Below are 27,881 nucleotides of genomic sequence, written 5' to 3' on the forward strand. Positions count from 1 at the left end.
TTCAAAGCAGTTTCTGCATGGCCTACTTATTCCCTTTGGGCAGTAACTGTAAGCAAGAAAGGTTTAAAGAATTCCTGCTGAAAGTTCCAGATGAAGTTCAGTAAGAGGCCTCAGCATCCTATTTCATCCTTAAGAAATAATACTGAAGTGTGCTGTAACATACTGTATTTCTGCTAAGGCAAGACCAGACCAGGTTGCTGTAGGGGAAGGGTGCAGTCAGTGGTATTTTGCTGTTTGTGTGTTGAGTTTAACTTAATACTTTGTTTAGTTTATTTAATAAAATGCTACTCTGCAGTAGCCTTGGACAATCCAGGTGAAATTCAAGTTGTGATTGGGAAGACCAAATAGCTGGAATACCTCTTGTGCTGAAGTAAGGGGGTGCAAAGCAGCTGTTAAAAGGGCAGTGAGTTCAGCTTTCTGTGCTGCAGTATCTTTGCCTCCCAAGAACTGGTATATAGGCATACTGTGATGAAAATAATTTGCATAGCCTAATTTGAAAGATGTTCTTTAAGGCTTGGCTCTTTGAGGAGTATGCAGTGAGGATCTCCATGTTGGGTAAACTTTCTCTTTAAAGGAAACAACACCTGGTCCTCAAATGCAAAGTTATATGCAAAGTTAAATGTAAGGAGCCTGGGTTCCTAGAGCACAAGTGCCCCTACTGGGAGGAGAGAACCCTAGTTCAGGATGGGAACTGACTTGGTTCTTTCAACAGGCAAGGACAGGGTGTTTCAGTCTTTAACAAGCCTAGGTATAGCAAATAAACATTTTGTTTTAAATGGAATGGGTATGAGTATCCTTGCTAAAGCCTAGAGCATCTACTCTCCCATAAGTATTAATGATACTTCGTAGAGTGCATTATCATGCACTTGGTGGGTGCCTGTTTTTGTTTGTTTTTTGTGTGAGGGTGTGAGGCCAGTATTGCTATGTGCCAGGCAGTAGCATAGCATTCACTCTTTCATTAAACTCTGTGGTCTGCTTCTTGCATGAACAGAACTGGCTGCTGTGATCCAATGATCTGCAAAGATGCCTGTAAGAGAGAAGTGGGTAGATGGCCAACTGAGTTGAATGTTTGGTAGACTTGATGTACACAGCAGAGTAAAAACAACACAGAAAGGCTTCTTTTGGGAATAAGGGTTTCAGGAAGTTCTCCCCTCAGGCAATGACTGCAGTCTGTGTCATTTGGCTATGAAATAGCTGGGATCTGTGCCTTGCTGTCAAACAAGAAAAACAAGATGTTTTCATCTGCAGGCCTGTTACATAGCTTCCTTATAATGGGCTGGCCAACAGGAAGAGAAGTACTTCCTTGAGTACAGCAATTAAAACACATAGCTGGAATAATCAGGCTTAATGAGAGAGGACTAACATGAAAGGAAGGGCCAAGGGGTTACAGTCAGTGGACATATGAACTGTGCTCGATCAAATTGCAGTGGAATAGCGACACCCCTTACCTCCATCCAGGGCTTCTGAAAGCACTGTTGTGCACTTGGAGAAGTGTATGTCATGCATGTGAGGTGCTTAACCACCCACATGTCTCTGATCTGTTGCAGCAGTCAACCTAATTGCAGCTAGCCATTTGCTTTCGCTTCTTTCCTTGACCTGAATGAAGACTAATTCCCCTCTGGAATGATTCCAGTAAGAATATTGGTAATAATTTTAATGTTTAATTTCTTAACTGTTCATACATTAAAACAAGGTAAAAAATTACATCTATTTTTTTTACCAATGCCAACAAATTAGCATAGCAGCTCCTCTGTGTTGTACTCTATTGACATGCAGCTTTCAGCCACCAAAGGAATTGGCTTGAGGAGCATACTGTTGAAATCCTTGCTGGATTAACTCTGTTGTGCTGGTCCCTGGCCCTTGGTGAAGGGTGGGAGAAAGTGACCTACTGAAGGTGTCTTTCAAGATGCTTTTTCTCATGTGGTCTTGTTCCTTTCTCACTACCACTACAGTTTAGAGCTTTTATTTAAATTCACATATCACTGAGGCTTTGGCCATTGGTTAAGTCCCCTTTGGAGTTGGCTGTCACTGGGTCTATCTGATGTGGTGACAGCTTCTGGTCCTCACCAGAAGCCACTCCTACAGCCTCCACAGTAATAAAACCTCGATAAGAATAAACTAGATGAGTTTGAGAAACCTGAAAATACCTGAGGAGATAGTGGAAATGGGCATCAACCTGAAATACAGTTTTTCCTCCTATAGTCTAGGTTGGTACACAGACAAAGTAAGGGAGGCATGGGAGCTGCATGAAGTTCTATTTCTACATGCAGCTGACAAACACAAGCTTGTGCCATGCAGATCGCCGCAAGGTGACCTCAGCTGTCTGTGAGTTTTACACACGTGCGTATACATAGGCAGGTTCTGTGAATGCCTTCTGCTTGTACTTCTCTGACAGTGCTGGGGTGATGGTTGTACCTTGAGGTAATGGGCTAGAAGGAGAAGGTGGGCTCCTACTATACTGGTGGCACGATCTGCCTGGCTTACAGGAATTGGAGCGTTCGTCATGGATGTAACAGAGGTATAAACAGACTCTAGGGAGTGGTCAAGTTAAGCATTAGGTCCAAAGGCATAGAAGGAGGAAGAGTTTTAGATTAGGCTTGAGTCATCTCCCCTCCACACTTGCTCAGGGAGACAATGAAGTCTGGTATTTCAACTTCCTTTGTTTCTAGTTCCTCTGAGAGGGACGCTTAGGGGAGAGCAAGGACACACTCCAGGAACAGTACTGTATCCGTTAATCCTGCTGATTAGGGAAACACAATGGGCAGTTTTAGCACAACTTATCAGGGTTGCTCCAAAGGAGGCTGAGCCCACACTGAGCCAGTGATGATAGGCTGAGGACAGGGACAGGAGGCATCTCCCTACACTGCAGGTAATAGCCAGCAGCAAGCTAACCTGTCTGGAGCCAATGGTGGAGATGAACAATTAAAGTAAGGGGTCTATGAGCAAGATAAAAGCAAAAGATCAGAGGTATGGCTTGCTTGCTCCAGTACAGGCAGAGGTGGTGGCAGGTTTAAGGTTGGATTTGATCCAGCTGGGGAGTAGATCTCACCTCACATAGAAATGGATGCTGTGGCTTGGCCATGGTGTCTCATGACCCCTCCTGTGGGCACTGACCCTGGGGGGACCATGAGAGAAGCTTATCAAGCAGCAATGCATTCCCCAGATAGCTCCCTGGTTTCAATAAACCACAGGCCTTTGCAACAATTTCCAGTGTTTTCTGAGGCCACCTTTGGTGTGGCAGGCTATGGTGAACTCCTCAAGGAGATACCCACTGTGTCCTGAGCTCAGAGAAGTTATTGCCACCAGCCCCAGCTTGATGTTGCTTAGGAATAGGACATTAAAGTTGCATATTTACTAGCCTGGAACAACTCTAGAGACTCTAGAGACTGCTTCCTTTTGCACAGGCAAGCATAAGGTGTTAAGCAGTTAAACCACTACTCTAGAAATAACAAGATGTATAAATGAAGAGCTATTTAGCCAACAAATTATGAAGCCTGCAGGTGTTTACATTTAAGATAAACTCTTTCTCTTGCTCTCAAATATTACATCCTCAATTAACTGGCATAATAAAGTCTCAAGAATCCCACTGCCACCCTACTTGCAAACTGTAACTTATGTAGTGGCACAAACATGACTATGTAGACTGGAGAAAAGCAGCACAAATAGACCAGAGATGAGTATCAGATAACCACAGCTGCAAGGTGATTGAAGAATAACCACTGCACCGTGGGCAGAGCTGACACCTTTTTCACCTTTGCAGACACAGGCAGTGGAGAACTGCTGAACTGACCTAGCCCCAGGCAAGCCCTTGCAACACCTTCTGACAGCCAGTGTGACCACTGGTGCTCACCCCTTTCCAGCAAGCCTTTAGATCCACTGCAGAGTGTTGGAAGAGGGGGTGCCTGGCAGAGGGCTGCTCACAGGCCCTGTAGAGCTGTCAGAGAATCAGCTGGACTGCCTGCATGGTACTACCCATGCTCTGCCCCTAAAAACACACAGAGCCATGTACTGTCAGAAAAGCCAATCCCAGCAACACATTGCTGCGTCTTGTTCTAGGCTGGACCTTGGCACCTTATTAACTTCATTACCCTGGCTGTACTCATAAGATTAGCTTGCTTCACTAGCAGGGCAAAAGAGAGACTTTCATCCTGCCTTGTGCCACTGCCACAAGGAAAAAACCCAAAATTTTGAGTATTTCCTTTTTACTTTCAACATGTGGAAAAATCCAGGTATTGTTCCACAAAATTAGAACTTTGAGGACAATAAGGCTCACAGTAAGAAACTACTGCAAGACCTCCAAACAGTGCCAGACAATTAGGGATATAACTGTCATTATTCATGTGGTGGCAGTGTTCCTGACGTGTAACAGAAAACTTGGGATTTTCAGGAGGATATAGCTATACTCCCCAGAGTAGTTCAGAGGCTCAGAGGTGTGTGGTGTTGGTTTTACACAGAAAAATTATATTTTCATGGTTAAACAGCCTTGCAAAATCAACTGCTATTTATGAAGCATAAAATCTGCACACAGCAAGGGGAATGTACACATCAGTATTTTAGGAGGAAGCAGGCTGAGCCAGGATTTTTCTAACTGACAAATCTTTCTGCAACTCTGACTAAGAGACAGGAACTCCATGTGGCTGTTCTTAGTTAATTTCCCAATCATCACTAAAATTGCAATTTTAGGAACTGCAAGCCCTCTGAAAATTCCTCAACAAAAAGCTACCACACAACAGCACACCTCTACTCAGTGCATCTGAAGCCTAATGACAAGAAATTCCCTTTTTTGGTTTACCTCTTTATGTGATATGCAGTGGTATTAGACCACAGATCTTCCTCAGTGGCCAATGTAAAACTACAGCACTGGAGCTTACTCAAATTGTCAATTCATTCTCCTCAGAAAACACTACAAAGCTACCAGAACCTCTTCCCTACTTGTGCTAAGATTCATTATTTCCCCAGTGGCCAGCTGACGTGCATTTCAGGGTGTGTTTTGTTAAGTCCACTCAGCAAGTATTGTCAATCTACATCTTAAATAAATGATCTCTTTTTGTTGACATACAGAGCATCTAATCCTGGCACTAATATTAGATATTAAGGCTGATTGGGATCTCTCTTCAAGGATCAGTAATGAAACCTTCAAACTAAAAAATAAGTCCTCCACAGTGACTGAAAATGGATCACGATGCCTGTATGCCATAGTAACATGTCCTTGTTATTTTTCAGAATATCTAAGATATTTAGTGTTACCAATCTGTGTGTCTCCTTTGTTTGGCACATTGTGTGTGCTGGACACCAATTTAACACAATAGGGCCATCACATTCATCTCACCTTCCAGGAGAGCTAGAGTGAACACTATGGCAAGGTCAGCTCCAAGCTTGGACACCAACGACAATTTTCTCAAGGAAATTAGTAATCTATCCATATCAACTGTACTGAGATCTGCTGGGATAAACAAGTCCTTGTAATATTTTAGCTCCTCTGTGTTAACCACAAAGAAGTGAAAGAGAAAGTGTTCCACAAATAAAACTATAACAAAAGCAAAGTATACATTAAAACATTTCTTTTTCCTTTCCATATTCTCAGAATAACTGAGATAGTTACACTATTTAATGAAGAAAAAAAAAGCCAGCTAGAGAAGAAGCTGGAATCCCCAAGTGTTGTTAGCTAACCTTGTTCTCTGTTCCTTGATATGGGTTAAAAAAATCCCCCTTGCAAAGCTCTGGGTCAAATCAATGGGTAAAAATTAAATGTGCCATCAGTTAGAAAACCTTTTCAAATTGATTTTCCTTTCTACAAGCCTGCTCATAGAAAGGTTCAAGCTATTATCAAATCTGTTACAGTTCTGATTTTCAGCAATTTTAAGGCATTTTGTTTTGTGTAGCTCTGGCAAGCAATTCTCAATTTCGTCAAGAGCAAAGCAATTGGAATATACTTAGACTTACCAGCCAAATTATTAACAGAAGTTACCATTGCCAAACATCCAGCAAAATGATTGAAACACACTGATCATGTGATTTCACAAGTGAATTAAAAGCATCGAACAGAAACACATTCTCCTGCACCAGTCTCCCAGGAATATCTGATCTTCACACTTTTACAACAGCTTTTCCAAGATTTTCTCCCTTTAACATTCCTATAAAAGCCATTGGCATGTTCTCAAATCCTGCAGTGACTTGTTCATGGTACTTCACTTTTCCCTGTCAAAAGTAAGAAAGAAAATTGCTGAATTTTCATCCACCAAAACTGAATAAATTGCAGCGATATTTTCTCCAGCATATATATTTCATTTGAAATATGCAAGCTGGCATGCATCAGGATAACTGCAAAACCAAGTGGGCTCTTGTAATGATCTGCTTTTGTTGTAAAACCTTCTACTTGGAGTCATAACAGGAAGTAAAAGTCACTACTGTAAAAATATACCAGGACAGATTTATTGCTTCTTGGTTCCCAAACAATTGACAGGTAGGGCATCATTTCCCCAAAACTAGGCCTGTCTCTACCCATACAGAAGTACAGAATTGCAAATCCCATGATCAAAGCCTGACCCATCCTAAAACCTCATGTTTGTAAAAGCTAGAGCCTCCTAGCCTTTATTGGTCACACTCACAAAATTCTCACAACCATTAACTTGGTTAACTAATTCAGCCTCCACCTAGAAAAATAAAATATAAGAAATTCCCTATGAAATCCCTTTAAAGCCCAGCTCCCAATACTATAAATTCATTCTTGCCAGTAACTTCAGCACTATACTACAATGGAAATCCTGGCCCATACTACAAATGACTGAATGAGAGATACAGGAATTACTCTAACTATGAAAATCTTCATTATCAGATAAGTGTTTTGAAGCATGTTTCTGGGTAATTTATTCTGTACATGTATGAACCATGTATTCTGGAAGCATGCTTCTTCAAAGCCTACATGTATTCTGGATTATATCTGAATCTACGAGCTGATATCACACATCTCAACAAAACAGAAGGGATCAGGCTATACTGAACTTTATTCTAGTTTAAGTGTCTCTAGGATCAAGGCAGAGAGAAGGAAAGCATCATGCTGGGACCTCACCTAAACAGCTATGACTCTCTTGCAAAGATGGACTCTGCAGTGTGAGTACACCTTACAAACAACTGCCCCTTCCTTCCTTACCTCCACAACCCACTTCAGCAGGGCCTGCAGGCCTTCCTCCTGGCGGTTGTTCCATCGGCTCACAAGAAACCCTTCCATTTTGAAGCTCTTTGAAAATCATGGGCATCTGCACATAAGGCCCTGCAAGAGAAAAGAACCAGCAAGCCACCTGCAATATCAGTTTCATTCAGAGTAAGTCCAATGCATAAAGTGAGCTTTTAGCCAGCAGAAACCACTGAATCCCTTTCTTTCAGCCAGAAGCAACAGATATTTTTTCCAAAGAGAATTTCCAGCACAAAAGACCAAAGATTCATGGACAGATAGTCACTTAGGGAGACAAAGGCCTGATCCATAAAGCTGTGGAGCTAAACAATTCTGAAAACAGTTTAATTCAGAAATAAAGTGGCTTCAGCTTCACTTAAGCTGAATCTCAAAAAGTTTTAACACCTTTTTTAATAGCCTGACAGGCTTTCATGCTCTCTCTAACTCTCAGAATTTAAGTTATAAACTCTAGAAAAACAGCTTCCTTAGTAACAAAAATGTGTGATAGTCTCCTCATTACCAAAAGCCTGTTCCATTTTTTAAAGTGATCTGAAAGTCCAAAGCCGGTCAGCTACCAAGGAGAATACAGTCCTCCTATTTCTTTTAGAAGGCAAATCTGGAAAACTTAATGCTATTGAAAATGAATATTCATTCAGCCACATTTCTCAGCAGTTTTATTAGAAGCTGAAATCTTACTGGGGAAAAAAAAAAGAAAACAAGAGAAAGCTTAAGCTACATCATCTAAAAACATGAGGGAAAACCATTATCTCATCTTAAAGTACATACTACTGTATAAAGGGCATCATGACTGTGATAAGTTGGAAAGGACTCTTTGTTCATCATTAAGGAAACCGCAAGACAGAAAGGAGAAGCCTTGTGTAGATAACAGAAAACCGCCAGACAGAAACTAGCTAGTATGTTGATTACTTAAACTGACTGTGTAACTAGAACTTAGGTGCATATAACATATAAGCTTATATGGAAAAGACCATTACAGGGCCGTGGACTTTCACCGAGGAAGAAGAGAGGAGAATTCCTCAAACGACCACCAGAGAGTAGAAGACGACCCCCTAGCAACAGAGGGCGCAAGGGCAGAGTACACCCAGAGATACCGCAGACACGGAAGAAAGTGAGTATAAAAAGACTGTGGGAAGGGGGAAACGGTGTGAGCGGTAGACGGAGTGCTGACTCCCCGGCTGCACCCAGCGCTCTTTGCTTGCCATTGCTTGCTGTAATCAATAAATTTCTGATTGACTCTCGAAAGGCTGAACAAATTATTCACCTCAATTTATAACAATGACCCTGCCTTCTGCTGATCTGTATCTGCATAGGGCCATGTGGAGTCCTGTTTTAAGTATCTTAGCCACTCCTTTATTCCTAATCAACTGACATTCACCAGACAGCGTGCACAAAGGAGGAGTGCATGTACACACAAGGAGCATGGTCCCAGTGTCCCACAGCAGCAGTTAGTTACCTGAATGTATTCACATATATACACTAAAATGGCACAGGGAAGTTAAACAGTAGACTGCTCTTATGTCTTTCTGCCATCAAAGAGAAAATCATTTGAGACACAATAAAGACCCTCACCTTTCTGAGGCACAGAGTCATTGTACTGAGAGATGGTGCCACAGACTGCAATCCTTCCATATGTCTTCATTTGGTTGATAGCAACACTGGCAAATTCTCCACCCACCTACGAGAACCGGAGCATGTGCCGCATTAGAGACAATCCAGTGTTTAGCATTGACTGCCAAAATCTGCCAACACTGCATTGTTGCACCAATAGGTTCAATCGGGGAAAGCTTCCATTACCCCAAAGATTTGGCATCTGCAGAAACCCTTGCATTTACACAGTGCTATGAGAACTCAGTCTCACTCTTCTAAAAATTATGAATGTAGGGAATTAGTTTTAATTCCAAATCTGCTTCCTGAAGCTTGGTTTGGAAGAATCAGGCAGGACTAGCATGTAGAACCTCCTCCCAAGGGTGCTGAGAAGCACCAACTCTACTTTTCCCACATACCAGTCTGCAATTTTACATCATGGTTGAAATGAACAGGGCTAATGCCTTTATTAATGCTCAGCTCTTTATTAAAAAGATCAGCTGGGCAGGGGGCTCGACACAGAGCTCACCCCCGCGGTCGTAGCTTTCCCAGGCAGCCGGAAGGAAGGCAGCGTGCAGAGTCGCTCACTGGAGTCCCGAGCAGCAGCTGTCCTTTCTCCTTTCCTTGTGGCACACCGGTGGCCCGAGGATGAGGAGACGTGGTGTGCAGAGTCTGTTGCTGAAGTCCAGAACAGCTGTCCCCACTCCTTCCGTGGTGGCAGCACCAGGGCTCTCTGTCTCTATCTCCCTGCTTCTCAGAGCCTAATATAGTCTGTTCTCTCTTAGGTGATGGCGACGGTTAAAAGCCAGTCAGGGGATGTGTTTCCCTCTTCCTCAGCTAGGGCATTTGTCTAGACTCCTCTATTGTGTTCAGTTTTTGATTTATATTCATTTTTATCTCCTAAAAATACTCCCATGATCCTAAGGGGTTTTTATTTGCATGTTAGTCCCAGAATGGCAGCGTGGAGGGGTGGGAGGCCAGGTAGTTTAGAGAAAACAAACAGAGCAATTAGCTAATTAGCATTTCAATATCGGTACTTAGCTAGAGTTAGTAGTTTTCTTTTAGTGTTGCCATGGGAACTAGGAAAGCCCTGCCCGCGTCTCTGGGGAACACCTGGAAACTGTTCATAACAATGGTGATATAAACTTCTCACTTTATGGTTCTCATTTCCAAAATAGGGAACAGTTGTGAAAAGACGCTTTTAATAGTGAAAAACTGTGAGAAAATATACTGCTGTGCAGAGCTCTGCACAAAAGTTAGAAGTGAGAATGAAGGGAATGGACATGGCCATAAAACCTATTTAAGACCTTAGCAGCAGGGGACATGAAATTTGGAAGGCTAAGGCAAAGTGGCAGGAGCTCCTGCCACAGAGACAAGCACCTTGCCCTGACACCAAACATTCCTTTCAATTGCCAGAGAAAGGCAAAACACCATGGCCTTCATCCCTGGATTGGCAGAAGCACTTCTGAAGGAAAGACATGCTAAAGAGATGATGATGGCCTCTTTTAAACCAAGTAGCTAGCCAGGGCGGCTAGCTAGTATAGTTTAAGGCCAGTATATCCACTAATACCCCCGTGGCCAGGTATTATATTATTATCAGGTATAATACATATGTTAGGTATAGTAGGAAATCAAAAGAGACAGGGTTAGTTCTGTATCTTGAAAGTGAACTGACATGATCTAACTGCATCCATACTGTTAAATTTTCGTAGCCTTCAAAATAAGATGTTCAAATTCAAACACCTATCAAGAACAGTACATAGTCCCCATTAATTCCACCTATATTTGGGAGACATCAGAAACTTTCTGAGGGCTGCTCCAATAGTTTTGCAAGTGGACCTTGCTAATGTTTTGTTTACAGGTACCAATGCAGCCCCCATGACCACATAATGTGGAGCCATCCACACCCATTCTCCTTTCAGCAATAGCAGAGAACTGCCTGTGGTCGAAGGTGGGGCCAGGAATGGACTGGATCAGTTTCATATTACTGTGACTGTCACTTTCCAAAATGTGTCATGCTTTTCAGAAAGTGAAGTAAAACTTCTCTCTCTCCATTCATAAACACTACCAAAAATCCAGTTTTGCCTTTTGGGTTTTGTTCTTTCTGTTACTGCTCAAGTCAGCTGCAGAAATATGTGTGGGAAGGGAACAGAAAAGCAGTAAGCTCCTATAGAGACATTGCTTGATTAAATAGATCTCCATATTGAAATCCTGGTGTAGACTTCAATCAGATGATTACAATATTGAGTTCCTGCTACACTTTAAAGAAAACGACAGCTGCTCAAGGCAAGGCCTTCTGTCTGAACTTACATTGTCAAAGAAACAGTCATAGCCATCAGGAGAGGCTTTACGCAGTGCTTCATCCCGAGATTTAACAGTCTTGTAATTAAAGACTTCATCAAAGCCTATTTTTTTCAGATAGGCAACCTTGTCATCTGAGCCAGCACAGCCAATCACTTTGCAACCCTGCAAGGAAAGGAGAAAAATATTTATAAACATGACCTGACAACAAGGCTGACACCCAGTGTGCTGGGTGAAGGGCTCACCCTTAAAATAAGGCTGTTGTCAGCATATGAGCTCCTGAAACTTCCAACTGGATTTGCTGTTTTCAGCAGCTTTTCCATCTCAAGACCATAGTGTAGGCATGCCTTCGGGGATGCTTGTCCTACTGATCGTTCATGGCCTTGTTGCCCTGTTTTACAGCTATGTCTTCTCAACAGCAAGTATGAGCAGTTCAAGCCACTCACCCCAATTTTAGCGAGCTGCCCCACCACAGAGCCCACAGCGCCAGCTGCAGCATTAACCAGTACTGTCTCTCCTGGCTTCATCTTGCAGACCTCCAGCAGACCAAAATATGCAGTGAGGCTGTAAAGAAAAGGAAAGAATGTTCAGTGAGAAACAGAAGATGACAGATAAAAAGATGTGACTTGACCACACTGATCCAAAATATCGTCACCACCAGAACAAGATAGTTTTCCTATATTGTGAAATACAAAACTTAATCCAACCTTCTTAATTTGGCTTTTTCACAGCCATCCCAGAAAAAAACCCACAGATACACTGCTGGGAAAGAGATTGTTGAGGCAGAAATCTCTCTAGGGTGGAAACAGCTTTCATTGTGCTCATTAGTCAAAAGGAGAAACAGTTAACTCTGTGACAACTCAGTTACATACTGGAAGAGACAGTAAATTCAATCTAGACACAGGTCAGTTGCCAGCTGGTAGTTTAATCTACTAGATTGAATTATACTCATCACAAATCAAAACTGGCAGAAAAAGATAAAAAGGCTGAGAAAAACTTGCTGAACTGATGGGCTCACTGCTCCAGAGGACTACTGTGCTATGGCTACTGGGTGAAACACCGAGTCATTAAGGTTGGAAAAGACCTCCAAGATCATGGAGTCCAACCTTTGAGCAATTACCACCTTGTCAACTAAACCTTAGCACTAAGTACCACATCCAGTTGTTTCTTGAGCACTTTCAGGGACAGTTAACCCACCACTTCCCTGGACAGCCTCTTCCAGTGCTTGACAACCTCTTCTGCAAATAAATTCTTCCTGATGCCCAACCTGAACATCCTCTAATGCAGCTTGAGGCCATTTCCTGTTGTCCTGTCACTTGTTACCTGGGAGAAGACACTTAACCCCATTTGGCTACAACCTCACTTGTAGTGAAGAGTAAGGTCTCCTTGAGCCTGCTTTTATCCATGCTAAGCAAGTCCAGCTTCTTCAGCTGCTTCTCATCAGACTTGTGCTCCAGGTCCTTCATCAGCTCCCTTGCCCTTCTCTGGATAGGCCCCAGCAACTCAAAGCCTTTCTTGTAGTGAGGGGCCCAAAACTGGAAACTGTACTTCAAGTCTCACCAGTGCACTAGTAATCTGTAGGAACCACTAAAGTAGCTCATCGACTGGCCCAGAATCCCACAGAATTCTAATTTCTAAATTCAAGCTCATTTCTAAATTTCTAAATTCAAGCTAATTTCTAAATTCAAGCTCAGAGCTTCCCACATGGTCTCAACTGAAAGAGCTAACTGAATCCCTCTATATGACATCTAGAAAAAGCATGCATTTTGACTGATGCTAAAATGCAATCTCAGAAATTCTCCACCACACACAATTTTACAATCATTCTGAAAGCCTTCCAGATTATTACAACTGACAAAGTCCTGATCTCCCATAACAACTACAGAGAATAAGGTGAGAAATGCAAGCAGGTGACTGAGAGATTCCAATAGTACGTACAGATTCCAAAGCACAGCACTTCTGTCTGCTGCAGTGCAATTTAAAAGACATCTATTTTGCTGCATGATAGAGCATCTGTCTTTTGCATTTTGGGGTTGATTCTGGAAATATAGTGATAGCAACAGAGCCCAGTCAGTAAAAGCAGACTAGTCCAGGTGCCAGTGAAGTTTGAGGCTTTCTACTGAGGTAAACACAGACTGAACTCAATTCTTTCCAGTTCTTCCTGGATCCTCCTTCTGACTTAGTACAGCTCCTCAAGAAGAGGTCCAATAATCTCCAAGGTAAATCTCCTCTGATGGGCCAAAGGATGGGCCAAACTTCATGCCCTATACAGGGCAAGGGCATCCAGAAGCACACCTTTTTTACCAGCATGAATAGGCAATATGCTGGTAGAACAAGACTTACGTCAATACAAACAGGAAGAAACCTCCTGCATACCAAAATCCAGAGGATAGTTGCCTTTTCATCTCAAAACTTACCCGGGCATGCCAACTGTTCCAAGAGCTAGAGATTTAGGGAGTGATTCTGGCCAATTGGAAGGGAGGAGTTATAGGCCTTTCCCATCAGAGATAAAATGAGTTCTCCAACCCCTGTCAGCCACAACAAAGGCCTCCACTGTGAAAGCAGAATTTTTGCTTTCTACAATCCTGTTTAAGAAGTAAAACAAACAAACAAACGAAACTCAAGCAAAACTACATCCTGTTAGAAACAAATCAATACTGGCTCTTCCATTCTTCCAGTGATTCAGAAAATAAATATTTCATGTCATTATTTTTAACCCATAACTGCTGATGCTGTAGGTGTCAAGTGTCTTTCCTGAAATGTCTACAACCTCTTTTCATGAGGAAAATACTGGCAAGATGATTTTTGGTTCAGCCCCGCCCACAATAAACCAAATTTTCCCACACAAGTACCAACTCTTTCTTTGACTAGCACCAGTTTAGTTTGAGATCAGACCAGGCTTCTGTGTGTTAGAATGCAGGAAAGAGGATGCTGGAATTAAAACATGGAACAGCAAAGAGTCGCTGATAGGCTGTCTGTTCTCAGACAACCTGCACCTCATTTAGAAGCTGAAGATCCTGAAGATGGAACTTCCTGGGGTAATGAGACCAGATAAAAAGCAATATCTAAACTCAGGGAGATATCCACATCAGCAGTCTCTATGCCAAATGAAAATTCCACTTTCTTAGCTCAACAAGAAAACTGTGTTGGAAAGGGGTAGATAAGCAGCTTAGAATTATTAGAAACAGTTGACCTGTTAATCAGACTTAGTTGTTAATTTATCCCAGCACTCAATGTTTCTGCAGAGAAACACAAGAGTCAAAGGCCATAGATGTTCTTAGGCAGCAACTTACAGGCAGCACAGCAGGAGCAAGACGACAGAGGGAAGTATCTGTACAGCTACATTACCACAAGCTTGGGGAAAGCATGGATTTAAGGTTATATAACCCTTTGGCTAGAGCTGTATCTTTGGTGATGTGGAGATATTTTTAGCTGGAGTAGATAGCATGCATGGTTGCAAACAGACTAGCACATCAGGTTTTAAAATGTGAAGTTCAAAATGTGTGCCAAGTACAATGGTTGGTTATTTGCAAAAATTGCCTTTGAAGACATTATGACTAGAAAAAACATACAGATTTTATCATAGGTCTAAATGGTTTCCAGAAAGGGAAAAGAGATTCTTAGAGGAAAATTACATTCCAACCAGCTACAGGTAAGAATGTCAGTAGCAGAAGTATGTAGACACAAGTCAAGGATGGGTAACATAATCTGCAGATGTCTCAAGTGTCAGCACATTCCTGTTGTGATCTGCCAGGCACAATGGTAACAGGAAGTGAAGGTCTTACCTGGCAACCTGCGTGCCTATCATTATGTCGTCTTCCTTCATTATCCTTCGGCTGTAAGGTCTGCAATACAGGCAAGCACAGCTTACTGTGTGCAACTTTAATAATGTTCCAGATACACTACAAAGTAATAGCAACTGTTTGACCCAGGAAGAGAGTATCTATTGTTGACAGATCACAAGTAGCTTGTCATTGTAACAGCATAACTGGATGTTTTCCAGAGCCAGCTATTTGGGCATCCTGGGCAGGAGTGTTGGAGGGATGATAGCATGGTCCATCACTACAAGAAGCCTGAGACCCGGAGAACTATCTCCAAATTTAGCATCCACAATGCCTCTTCAAACTACCCAGTCTCCCCGTGCTTCAACTATTGGGTATATCAGCAATGTCCAAGTTAGAGTATGTGTCCTTAAGTACAAGTTTGCTAAGTTAAATTAAGTGGGAACTGCTACAAGGCTGGAGTCTCATTTGAGTACACTGCATGCCCGTTGAAGACATGACAAGGAACAACAGCTGGTTCCAATAAAAGTCTAGGGCAGCAGAAATGTTACCCCAATGTCTAGCTAAATCTGACACAGCTCCATATATTGAGTCTTGTAATTCACAAGACTCAATACATGTATTATGTAGTATTCATACATAATACATGTATGTAATTAATATATTCAGTCTCGTACATTTTTTAAAAAGCAGACAAAGGCATTGGGACTCTGGCAACAGTGTGTGCTGCTCACTGTTGTTTTGAGGTTTAAATGGCAATTCAAATGAGGTGCTTTAGCCAGAAATTCAGAAAGGACAAAAAGGTATACCTCATGTAAGGATCAACACTGAGAAACATTGATTCAAGCAGCAACTCTGCAATGAAAGACAAAGCAAATTCCTGGATATTAACAGTGCAGTAGAGCATAGTTTCCACAAGTCAGTCTTTCAGGTAAATTGATATGAACTCCTGACAGCTCAAAACCCCCATATCCCATCTATGTTTAGGCAAAACCTACCAGAAACAACTACTACATTCATTAGTTTTGGGTTATTGGTATGCTGTTGAAAAAGAAACTTTCTCCAGTGTAGTTTTAGGAAACTACCTTATTTTCAACCTTGCAATTTTGCATGTGTCTTGTATCTCTACAGAAGACTCAAGCAGCCAGAATGCCTAAACAAAATTTTCATTTAATTTTGATGTATATAAAATGTCATCCCATAATTCAGCCAGAAGAGGGTGGCACAGGTCAAATACAAACTAATTGGTTGCCTTAAAATAAGGCATTAGTTTATCTCTTCTAAGTAGCCTAATCCACTTTACTGTCTCTAACAACACTAGTTCTTGGGAAAGACATTGTTAAACATGTTTTAAACTTCTCATTTATGAACTACTTTTAGTGGTTCATCTCCACCTACTAATATTTGTCATTGCTTGTGCTGCAGCAGTCTAGCTGGAAATGTACTCAGATGTAAGTACCTTCCCATTACTAGAGAGAGAGAAGAAAAGCCATGTAACATAACAAGGAAGGCATCACCTTTAAAAGTGTCATTGTAGTGTGAATTTTGCCTCTTTTTGTTTTAGGGATTAAAATAGGAAGGAAAAAATACTTCACGTTCTTAAATACCCACAGGTATGAAATTTTTAAGTGTATCCATAAATGTAAGAAGAAATCAGTTTTCAAATATTTAAGCTGTAAACATAATTGGTACTTTAATATCCTTCTGCACAATTCCTTCTACACACCTTTTAAAGTAAATGACAAGTGGTGGGATGAGGCTCAAGAAAATATGGTACAAATGTCCACATGAAACCAAAAATCAAAGTTCATTCTTTTATCAACAGCTCTTGCTATTGATATGATGATAAGTTATCATATCATGTTTTCTCTTTTCAAAACAGAGAAACACAGGAATAAAAACTGTCTTTTTTTTTTCCCTATTTATATTCAACCTTTCTTCTTGTTGCAACAGATCAAGTAAGATAAGGAATGGCAAAAAAAAAAAATAGATTTTGAATGCAGGCAGAAATCTTGCCATCATACTTTTTGAAATAAAAGATCAACATTCACTGGCTCCAGCCCTGAGGTCTTTCAGCTGCAGGCTCATTCCCAGTACAGTCACTCTGCTCTCCTCTAGGACTATCCTCAGTATTTTCTCTATCAGCATGAAAAACTCCACTGAAAACCTACTCCTATAGGGTATCATGTTCTCCATCTTTTTCCAAGGGATTTTGAAAATTGAAGTAGATATAAACATTTTACTAGCAAAACATGTTAGGAACTTAATACAGTTACTTCACTGGTTCTGAGTCACAGTCCACTTCTGTCTTTATGCATTGAACAAATTCTGTTTTCCTTGTGGTTGTCAGTTTTGAGGCCATATCAGTTCAGTAATTTTCTCCATTTGCAAACACATTTGAATGCCTTTTTAATCAGGCAGCAAGTGTGATTAGGCAGCATGAAACTGTGAAAGGTATGCCGCAATTGCTGTGTAATGGACTTAGAATTCAGTGATTGCTTCTAAGGGCGTTAACAGAAGGCAAGGTGTCTTTGAAACCACCAATTCCATCAGTGTACTTCTTCAGCAAGTGTCCTTCTCCGTTAAGGTTTGTGGCTTGTGATAAGCCAGCAATTTTGGAAATTCCAAAGAGAAACATGCAGTTTTATAGATCCATGGCCACACATCAGAAATCATATAAACTCCAGAAAAATTAGTAGTAAAGGTTGCACTCTGCTCACCTCCATCCTTTAGATTTGGTAGTTCTATCTTTTTCAGGTCAAAGTCACTGATTTGGGGAAAACCATCAAAATGCTTCTTTAGAACCCACGCCTTGGCAATCACCATCCTGTACAACAAACACAGACAAAGCATACCTGTCAAAGCAATGCCCAACAGTGCTACTGGGGCTGGTTTAGATTTCATCAGGCAAAACACCTATCTTAGTAATGTGCCATCACACAAGAAAGCCTCTGCTTGTCTCTGTGGTAATATCACCAGGTTAAGAAAATGTTAGAAAAGTCCCCTCACAGCTTTAGCAACCTAGATCTTCCTGTGACCTGAAAGACCTCTGCCTGCTGGCAGCAAGTCCTCATGTGGGAAGTCATCCCAGCAAAATGTATAACTTCCACTCTAAAGATACTAAAGAAGAAAAATCTACTAGTTTTAGGAAGAAAACAATCACTTTAGATAACCAAATTTAAAACTTTTGTCTATTGCCCCCATTACCTGAGGTGTCTACTTAACCTAAACTTTTACAAGCTTGAACCAAAGTGCAAGTGAGAAAACAAAGGTAACCAAGACTTCTTTCTGTGACACTCATATTGAAAGAAAACGCTTCTCCAGTTTTAAGACTGGAGCTTGGAATTGGGAGCACACTGCTACCAACATTTTCCATACAAACAAATTACTTGCATTAATTCTATCCTCACAGGTCCTTTTCCCTTCTTACACCCAAGTGAATCAACAAGAACAAAGAAAGAGAAGCTTATACTTAGAGCAGGCAGGTGAAAACTGGGTCTTCTGCTGACAAGTCAAGGAAAAACTGGGTCTTCTGCATCTGCTCAGTCAGTGGCTGGACTCCTTCAGTCACACACATTTATAAAAGATGAAAATGTCTGCTGTTGGTAGGTACCACCCTCAGTACACTTTCCAAGAAGTAAGTAAACACAGCCTACAGCACACCCACTGTGATTCACCATCTTCCAGTTAAAGATTTGAGATCAACCTTTCAAACCTGCCCAGTTCAGTGTCCAGCCAGTTGAACAGGCATGTTGTCAAGCACGCAATGCTAAATGCATAAAACCCATGGTTCTAGAACCCACAAAATACTGCAGTCGGGAGACAAGACTGTGATAAGTTAGAAAAGACTCTTTGTTCATCAAGACAGAAAGGAGAAGCCTTGTGTAGATAACAGAAAATCAAAGGAGAAGCCTTGTGTAAGATAACAGAGAACCAAAGGAGAAGCCTTGTGTAGATAACAGAAAACCGACAGACAGAAACTAACTAGTATGTTGATTACTTAAGATGGTTGTGTAATTAGAACTTAGGTGCATATAACATATAACCTTATATGGAAAAGACCATTACAGGGCTGTGGACTTTCACCAAGGAAGAAGAGAGGAGCCTTTGTCAAACGACCACCAGAGAGTAGAAGACGACCCCCTAGCAACAGAGGGCGCAAGCGCAGAGTACACCCAGAGATACAGCAGACACGGAAGAAAGAGAGTATAAAAAGACTGTGGGAAGGGGGAAACGGTGTGAGCCGTTTGCGGAGCGGGGACTTCCCGGCTGCACCCAGTGCTGTTTGCTTGCCATCGCTTGCTGTAATCAATAAATTTCTGATTGACTCTTGAAAGGCTGAACAAATTATTTGCCTCTATTTATAACAAGACTATCCATCACAACAGGAGTTTATTAAAATTACATTTTACCTATCCAGCCCTGAAACTCTTAATAGTTCTACCTCTGTGCAAAAATATCTAATTAAAAATTAGTGTCCATTTCATTGCTCAATTCATACTTTAACACAGCAAATACGTTCTCCGCTCATGGTATATGCCCTGACATGTTTTCTGTTCCCTGCACAAGGAAAGCTTATGCTGAAACAGAGATTTTTGGAGTTCACTTAAGTTAACAAAATGAATTAAGCATTTATATTCTAGCTTGTAGAGTTATGTGTTAAATTTTAACCTTTTACTTAAGAAACCTCTGCCATAGTACAAAGGAAATAAGAAAATGCAAATTTCTGAAGCTTCTTGCATTAAGAACAATACCAGAGGGGACCGAGGATGCAAAGAACCCAGATAAAGAGGCTCCTCTGTCTCCAAGCCCATCAAGACTGACAGATGAACTGCCCATCAAGACTGACAGATGTACTCAGATAAGCACCAAAGGACCAAAAGCGCACGTGCAAAGGAGAAAAGGTGAAAAGTTCAACCATGAAAAAAAGACCACAATCTTCAGCCTCAAGAGACCACCAGAGACCCCTGCAAGACCACCACAGCAAACCACGAGTGCGCAGAAAGGCATGGACCTATTTAGCATGAGAGGCAAGGACAGGCAGGGCCAGGGGTTGAATATGTATGGTAAAGTTGTGTAATGTATTGCATATGGAACACCTTTGGGAATAAAGGTGTGGGTCAGACTGAGGCTCAGGGCACAAGTTTTTGGAGAGCTATCTCACTTGTGCCGGGCGCTGACATACATACCCACTTCATAACTACACCAGGTTGTGGAGTCTATTTATTTATTCTGCGTATCGCTTCATTGCAGCTAAGCATCTATCTATGAGCCACCTCAAGAAACAATAGAAAATTTTGGCATTTTGCACCAACTATGTTGCAATGAGGTATGTAGCAAGGGAGAAAACTTTGTGCAGGGGACCGTCTTCAGCTTTTGTTCTTTTTGTGAAAACGCACAAGTACAATATGAAGGGTGAAAAGTGTAAAAAAAACAATATATAGCAACGTGTTCAACTACAAAATCTATGAAGGCTGAAGTGCTAATTAGTACCAAGGACCTGAGGAAAAGAAAGCAAAATGTGTTTAAACATGCACATGCAAGGATCAGGGGGAATAGGTCAAATTCTCCACTATTTAGATAAAAGAGTAAGTCACCAAATCCAGAAACTAATCAGCACTCGACAACTTTCTGTGATGAAACAGAGATATTCCATATTCCTCAATGACACAGAAACACAAGTGAAGGTTTCCTGCACCAGAAGTGTGTGCTGGGAAAATAACCTTTCACAAAATGAAGTATCATCAAAATCGAAGCATCCCACAGTAGGTAAGTGGGCCAGCATTTGTATCTGCTGCTTTATGTATTTGCTTTGGTATCAACAGTGTTTGATTGTAACAAAAGATACCATGACACTGTAGCGACAACAAAGCAAAGCCGGAAAACTTGTTTACAAGAGTAAAAGGTGAGTTCAGAGAAACACAAAAATGATCCCACTCACTAGCTTACACTCACAGGCATTGAGAGGGATTTGTCCTACCTGTGTGCCCTGCATTCAGACAGGTACCCAAGTGCTCCAACCAGGAATGACCAGGGACAAAGAGATGCTGGCTAGACCGGCAGCCATTCACTGACGCGCCATCAGTACCCCCGGGAAGCCAACAATGATTCAGAAATTACTTTGTCTTCCATCCTGTCACGTGTTTGTGAATCATGAATACTGATTCCCTGCTTTTTGTCTCTTTTGTCTGTATGCCTCCAAGGCACCAGCCCTGTTTTTTACTTTCCCACTATCCTATATTAGTAGCTTGAGTCTTCACGTCTGAGTACAGGAACTTGTTACTTGCTTCGGGCTGTCCTTTGTTTTCCCTACTTGGCCAATTCAAACCTGGTGTAATCATGACGATCTGAAAATCCACGTGCCATAGTACTGGCCATTTCTGTCTCTCTTCCGTTGTTTCTTCGAGTGCTTCTACTCTCAGATCTTCTATTCACACGAATCCTCACCTTCCTATCAAAGATCTCTACTTTTTGGAATACACGGGTTTTCTTCTGCAGAGCACTGATCCTGCCTAGGAACACTAGTAAAGCACTGATTTCACTATACCCTTTTTTGTTATATTTAAGCCTAATTTTGGAAAAATTTCTGTCTACTAATTTCTTGTTTTCTCTACTGAAAATGATTTTGCATCATTATATCCACTTCAAGGCTAGGAGGTCTTCACTTCAGTGCTGTAGGTCATAAAACAAAAAACCCCAAACCAAACAGAAAACACAGATGCATGCTTGATTAATGGATCCACAAACTAATTTCCAGGTTAACAAACCAAGATGATTTTGTATGTTTGAATACAAAATCGTAAGAAGTTCTAAGGACTACACTGCTTAAGCATATTAAATAACTCCAAAGGATAAACAGCAGTGATACAACATTTATGGGTTCCAGCTAAATCTTACTGGACTAAGTACGTCATAGCCACAATCTCAGTTCCAAGAACAGTAATCTGCTCTTGTAAACTATAATACTACTTTCTTTTCAGTGCCAGTAGGTTTGTATAATACATTTCTTTTGACAGTTATTTATATCTTAGTTAACCAGGAGTTATGTGATTTTTTAAAAAATTTGTAATGAACTACATTTGACTAGTTAAAAAAAAAGTCTGACTGTGATTTTAGCTGGTTTTGATTTAGATTTATGTTGGCTGAGTGTCCGAAGAAGACCCTGAGAAATTACCTCACTGCAATTGCAGAAAGGAGCTCCATGAACCCATACCTCTTAGACAATCTAATCAATAGTTAAAGAACATAATTCAATAAAGAATTATTCAATTGTTATCAATTAACTAGAGATTAATTAGAAGTCATAGAACAAGAAAAATAAGGAATCAAAGGTCTATACATCCCAGAAAACTTTTAGCACACTGCAGGTGCAGTAAGGGAGCCATTTCATAGTTGAGTACACCTCAGAAAACTTAATCAACAGGAATTGTCTAACCTTAATAACCAGGAATTGACAGTAAATTTAATAAAGCACTGTTTAGCTGGATAAAACTTGGGTTATCCATAAAACAAAGATAGATTAAATGTTCTGGAAGTACTTAAAAGAAACAAACCACATATACTATGATGCAATAAGTAAGGCAGATTGTTCGGAGTTTCTATAAAAAATCTTAAATGTTATAATGTATAAAAATGCCTGAAATTGTTGGTTTTTTGAACAGGTCTCTGCAAATAAATTCCCAATATGTTCCAAAATTTGACTCAAAATTGTTATTAGGAATGTTCCTCTAACAGCTTTTTGCTGGTAGATTTAAAACTCTTTGTTTCACTTCTGTGTGTTTTCTGTATAAAGTGTTTCATAGACCATTATAATCATTACAGTGAAGAGACTGCTATGATAACTTGAGAACAAACAGCACAGAGAGTGATAAGAAGACGCCTTTAAAAATAAGGTGATGCACTTCTGCTTGATTTTCTTACAAAAGAACCATTAAAGCCTTTGCTGAAATTTAAGTCCAAGACAGCACTTATTCTTGATGTCAATGATGTCCTTCAAACCCTCCTTGCCCTGTGGTCTAGCCCATCAAGTTATCATATAATAAAGACTATCAAGGAAAGAGGTAATGGATTGGGAAGTCTTGGCATTTTGCACTAACAATATATGTATGTAACAAAGCAAAGATCCCACCTGTGTTCATTGCTGCAAACTGTAGCAGAGCTGAAGGTGAAAACAAAGCACCTTCACACAGGTAATCATAGCTCAGTCCCCAAAATCAACATAAGTAAGGAGGTTCACAATTAAGGGGAAAATGGAAGAGAAGAATGAAGAGGTGAAAACTGGAATACCATAATACATACTAGCAAGTAGAACAGAAGAGACAGACAACTCTGAGAAAATTGAAAGAGTTTCAGTAGACTGAAGAGCTAATGGTGATAGCTGAAATCTGGGAATCATCACATTAGAGCAGAAAATCAGTAAAGATTTCAAGACAGCATGAGTCAAATCAGAAAAGTTTACCTTTCTTAAATAACCTCAGCTGTTATTCCTGTGTGGTGTGGTATGATTTCCTAGCCTGGACTTGCCCAAATCTAATCTTGAGGACAAAATCCTTTTAGAAACCTGTCAGTTACATGAGTTCAATTCAAATTTTGGGTTAGCTTAACAGCTCATCTTCCTGACAATCACAATTTGCAGATATGATTGTGGTACTTCTCCTTTTATCTCCATTCTGAAGCAGTTACACCTATGCTCATACCCACATTGGAAGAAAAGGGTATGATTAAAAGCTGAGTAAAGTGCATCTCAGATATAATTAATTTGTAGATTGCTTCTGAGGAGAAATTCACCCATCACCACAACAGCAAAATTTTTCTGGTAATCATAATCTTATCTATTTTTTTCCCTCAGATCTAATTTATTAGTCTTCTGCAAAATTTCAAAGCAAAGTGGTAGGAACTAGCATAAGGGACAAATACCTTAAAAAAACCCCGAAACAAACAAAAAAACCAACCCACAAAAAAAACCCTGAACTCACATAAAAGGACTTCTTGGCAGTAGATACTGCCAAGGGAGTAATAATCCAGAGGCTACCTCAGGACTTCCCGTACACATACAAGGATTACCAATTACCTAGGAGTGAATATGGCCTCAAATCCTACATTCCTACAAGCTTTAGCAAAAATTACCTGTTCTTCCCCTCTGTCTTAGTTCTTACAATGCCTTTTCAATGGTACTTTTTTTTCCCTGTGGTAAGAACCAAGTAAAGGCAAACTACTCCCATGCTACTTTTGTCAGAGACAGTACTGCAAATATCCACGCAAGCATGACACTGCATTATGAAACAATAAAGCTGCAACTACACTTACTTATGCAATACTATCAAATCTTGGAAGAAGGTCAAAGATTGAAGGTGACTAGTTTTCACTCTGCTAAATGACTGAGCTACCCTGCACTTTGTTATCAGGTAGCAATTCCAACAGAGGTTCAAAGGAGCAAGTTCACATGAGGAAGTGAAAAGGGAAGGAAGACAACACCATCACAGAAATAGGTCAGCTGCATTCAGGTCTCAGAAACTGCACATAAAGTAAGACCTTATCACTCTTCACAGCTATCTGAAAGGAGGCTGTAGCCAGGTGGGGGCCAGTCTCCAAGCAACAGGATGAGAGGAAATGAGCTTACGCTGAATCAAGGAAGATTTCGTATAGGTGCTATGAAAATATTATTCACAGAAAGGGCTGTAAAGCATTGGAACATGCTGTCCAGGGAATGAGTGGAATCACCATACCTGGAAGTGTTCAAAAAAACATTTGGATATGGCACTTGAAGCCATGTCTACTACATGGATAAACTACATTCATTTACTGGTGAACATGGTGGTGCCAGGTTGGACTTGATGATCTTAAAGGTATTTTTTCCAACTTTAGCAGTTCTATGGTTCTATGGGGCACAGCAGTTGATGTGCGCTGACAAAAAAAGCTGAAGCTTCTTAAAGGGCCAGCTGTGCTTTCCTAGTCACTGCATAGCACCCTAAACTTCTTTGAGGCACTTTTATTACTTCTGCCATACTTAAATGTTGAAACATATGTTGTAACATCAGTAAATGCAAAATTTTATCAAAGCTGTAGAGACACCTTGTAGCCCAGTTTCACTTCTTAGATTTGCAGGAACAGGCCTGTTACTGCCCCACAGAGAGAAATGTTTAATCTGCTTGATTTTACTACTGCCAAAGAAAACTTAGAGTTCTAAAAAGCATAGATTTCTACAAACGTTAAACACCTCCTTGGAGTGTACACATTTCTTGCAGCATAGTGACTAAGTGAAGTCGGAAAGGAAGCTGGTGTTTTCAAGCACCAGCGATCTCTCTGAAGCCCTCTCCTGGATTTCTATAATATAACATGCGTAGTTTCATCGTTGAACAAGTTCCTGCTTGAAATACGCACAACCAACTGCTCCCTCAAGACAGAAACTTGCTGCTCCAGCCCACTTAGCATGTACATACATCTGATCTGGTATGTGTTACCTGCTATCTTATAATATTAAAGAGAGAGATAAATGAAAAATTAAAGGGACATGAGGAAAAAAAGAAGAGGGATGTCAACAAAAGTCCAAGGAAACAAATTTTAAGAGTTGAAGCACAGATCAGATTGCACACAGACATGCGAAGCTGTATTATTTTTGAAAGATAAAGATTTCACAACCTTCAGGCAACCTGTTCTAATATCTGACCTTAACATGGCTTGGCAGGGGGAAATCTCAGGACTCTCCATGTGCCATTGGAAAACACTGTTTAGCAAACAACATTTATCATCTCTTACCATGCATTCCCCTCAGATGAGGTGGGTTCCATTCTCTTAATATTGTCTTGCTAAGCAGCTAGAGAAGGCAGCAGAAACAATAGCTTTTGTTTCTGGAGACTGAACAAAGCCATTTCTCTCTTGGTTTTCCTTCATCATCTTGGTGACCCTACACTGGATTTGTTCATGTGCATGTGTATCAGTGACTTTCTTCTACTAGGGAACTGAGAATGCTGGATGCAGCTGGATCCAAGTTCAGGGTAGTAGGGAAAAGATTCTGCTCTTCCAGGCCATGACTGTCAATGTCTTTCATAAAGATATCAAATATTATGGCTAGTAATGGGCTGCCATGGACTTTGTCCTGTGGTGGACAATCCTCCAATTTAGGGACAAGTTTAACTCACCAATTTGTCTCTGAGGTAGGGCTAGATGAACATTCCATTTACAGACCATAGGAAATATCTCAGTCAGAACTCACACTCATGATCAGTGTTGATCACTGGCAAGAGGCAAATCTGTCAGGTGTCATATGTCACTGCAGAATGGCTTCTTTATCATGATACTGGGACCCCTAGGATGGCAATTTTCACAGATGCAATCCTACCACTAGACTTTCACTTATAGTGGGAAACACTTTGCTACTCCAGTCCCCACCCTGCTGTCCACCCACTCGAAGGATATGGGAAGAGAGGTGGTTTGCCATTGAAGACTGAGGCAAAAAATTTGATGAGTACATCAGCCTTCTCATCCACTGCTACCCTTCTGCCAGCCTTGCATTTCCCACGGTGGTATGTGTGTGTACACTTTCTTTGACTTCTCCTGTCAAAGTAACATATCTGTAGAAATGTTTGTTGTTATTCTTCACACTCCTTGTCAAGTTCAGCTCCAGATGGCCCCTGGCCTTCCTCAGCCCATCCCTACACAATCAGACTCCCTATACTCTTCCCAGATATCTGTGTCTGCTTCCACTACCTCTGCATGTCCCTCTTGCCTTTTTGTTTGACTCATCCATGCTGATTTTTTGCCTTCCTTACCCAATTTCTTGTGACTGCGCATCACTAGCTCTTGTGTTCTATGGAAGGTGTCCCTAAAAATATGTCACCTCTTGTATAAAAGGGCAGATTCAAAGAGGATTCTACTGACTAGCTCCTTGAACAGCTGGAATTTTGCTTCCCTGAAGTTCAATGAAGTTATTATAACAATAACAAAACCACTCCTAGATAGCCAGCTGCTAAAAATATATTTTCCTTCCTCAAACCATGTGTTATATTTGTTCCAAGGTGCTAACTGCATGTTAAATAGCTACAACTGGATTTTTATTTCTTAAAATGAAGCACTCAAATTTAAGTCTTATGACATCAAAGCTATTACAGATCTACTTAAGAACTTATTTCTTAATACTTAAGAAATTACTTTTCTTTCCCATGTCATATGTAAATAGGAGTAAACCTGGCTGTCTTCATATGATGAAGCCTCTCACATCAGAATTGCTCCTGCTTTATTTCCATTTCCCTATTTCAGGCTGTGGTTTATCTGGATGAAAAAGAAGTGGCTGGAGCAGGTGCAGTACTAGCTCCCCAGCTGCCAGCTCCACACATTGAGAATGACTTTGGCCATTTGAAGAACAACCAGGTGCCAGCTTCAGTGTAGTCCAAGCAGCCACCTCTAACAGGAACAAACCAGGCACCCTACTGCAGGCAAGAAACACTCAAGCACGTTTGCCAAAGAAGGTAGATTCAAAATTAATTTGGAAGCATTTTCAGTTTGCTAAATAAAGAGTGGGCTGCATAGTTATACAGTATCAATCTGATTCTTGTTCAAATTAAAAATATTTTTTCCTAGTATAGGTTCCAGATGTAAGCAAGTGAACTGCAGATAAGGGACCATCAAGTACTTCTGGTCACAGTACTTCCAGCAGCAGTGCTGTCACACTAATGCCTTAAACAGCTGCATCCAATATAATTCCTGAAGCAAGCAAATGCTCTATATTTTTCTGCCCTAATGTAATGTAGACCTTCAGTCTGAATTATTTCGAATTGCTGAAATAACATCAAACTCAGTAGTCCAGGACACCAAGTTTTACAGCAGACCTCAACAGTAACACCGTCCAGCTGACAGCTCGAGCCCGCCTGCGAAGTCATGGTCTACTTACACAGCACGACAAAACTAGGCTCAGAAACGAGTAAATACATCCAGCCGACTTTGCTTTCCTGCTTTGACCAGTGGAGCAATGAATAGACAACTACTGTTCTTCCAGTGACACGTACTCATACGTTTTGAACAAGTTC

The 27,881-nt window shown here is 40.9% G+C and overlaps 1 protein-coding gene across 1 annotated transcript; it reads right to left on the bottom strand.

Annotated features, from left to right (window-relative positions):
• Positions 1–5,987: 5,987 nt before the first annotated feature.
• Positions 5,988–27,824, bottom strand: PTGR1 (prostaglandin reductase 1). Its single transcript, XM_053932001.1, is given in 11 exon segments — positions 5,988–6,198; positions 7,151–7,228; positions 7,230–7,270; positions 8,762–8,867; positions 11,087–11,242; positions 11,524–11,641; positions 13,495–13,662; positions 14,863–14,922; positions 15,669–15,714; positions 17,580–17,686; positions 27,746–27,824. Coding segments are annotated over 10 exon segments (990 nt in total). The 5' UTR covers position 17,686; positions 27,746–27,824; the 3' UTR covers positions 5,988–6,087.
• Between the last annotated feature and the right edge of the window lie 57 nt (positions 27,825–27,881).

This window comes from Vidua chalybeata, chromosome Z (assembly GCF_026979565.1).
Source record: "Vidua chalybeata isolate OUT-0048 chromosome Z, bVidCha1 merged haplotype, whole genome shotgun sequence".
NCBI classification, from domain to species: domain Eukaryota; kingdom Metazoa; phylum Chordata; class Aves; order Passeriformes; family Viduidae; genus Vidua; species Vidua chalybeata.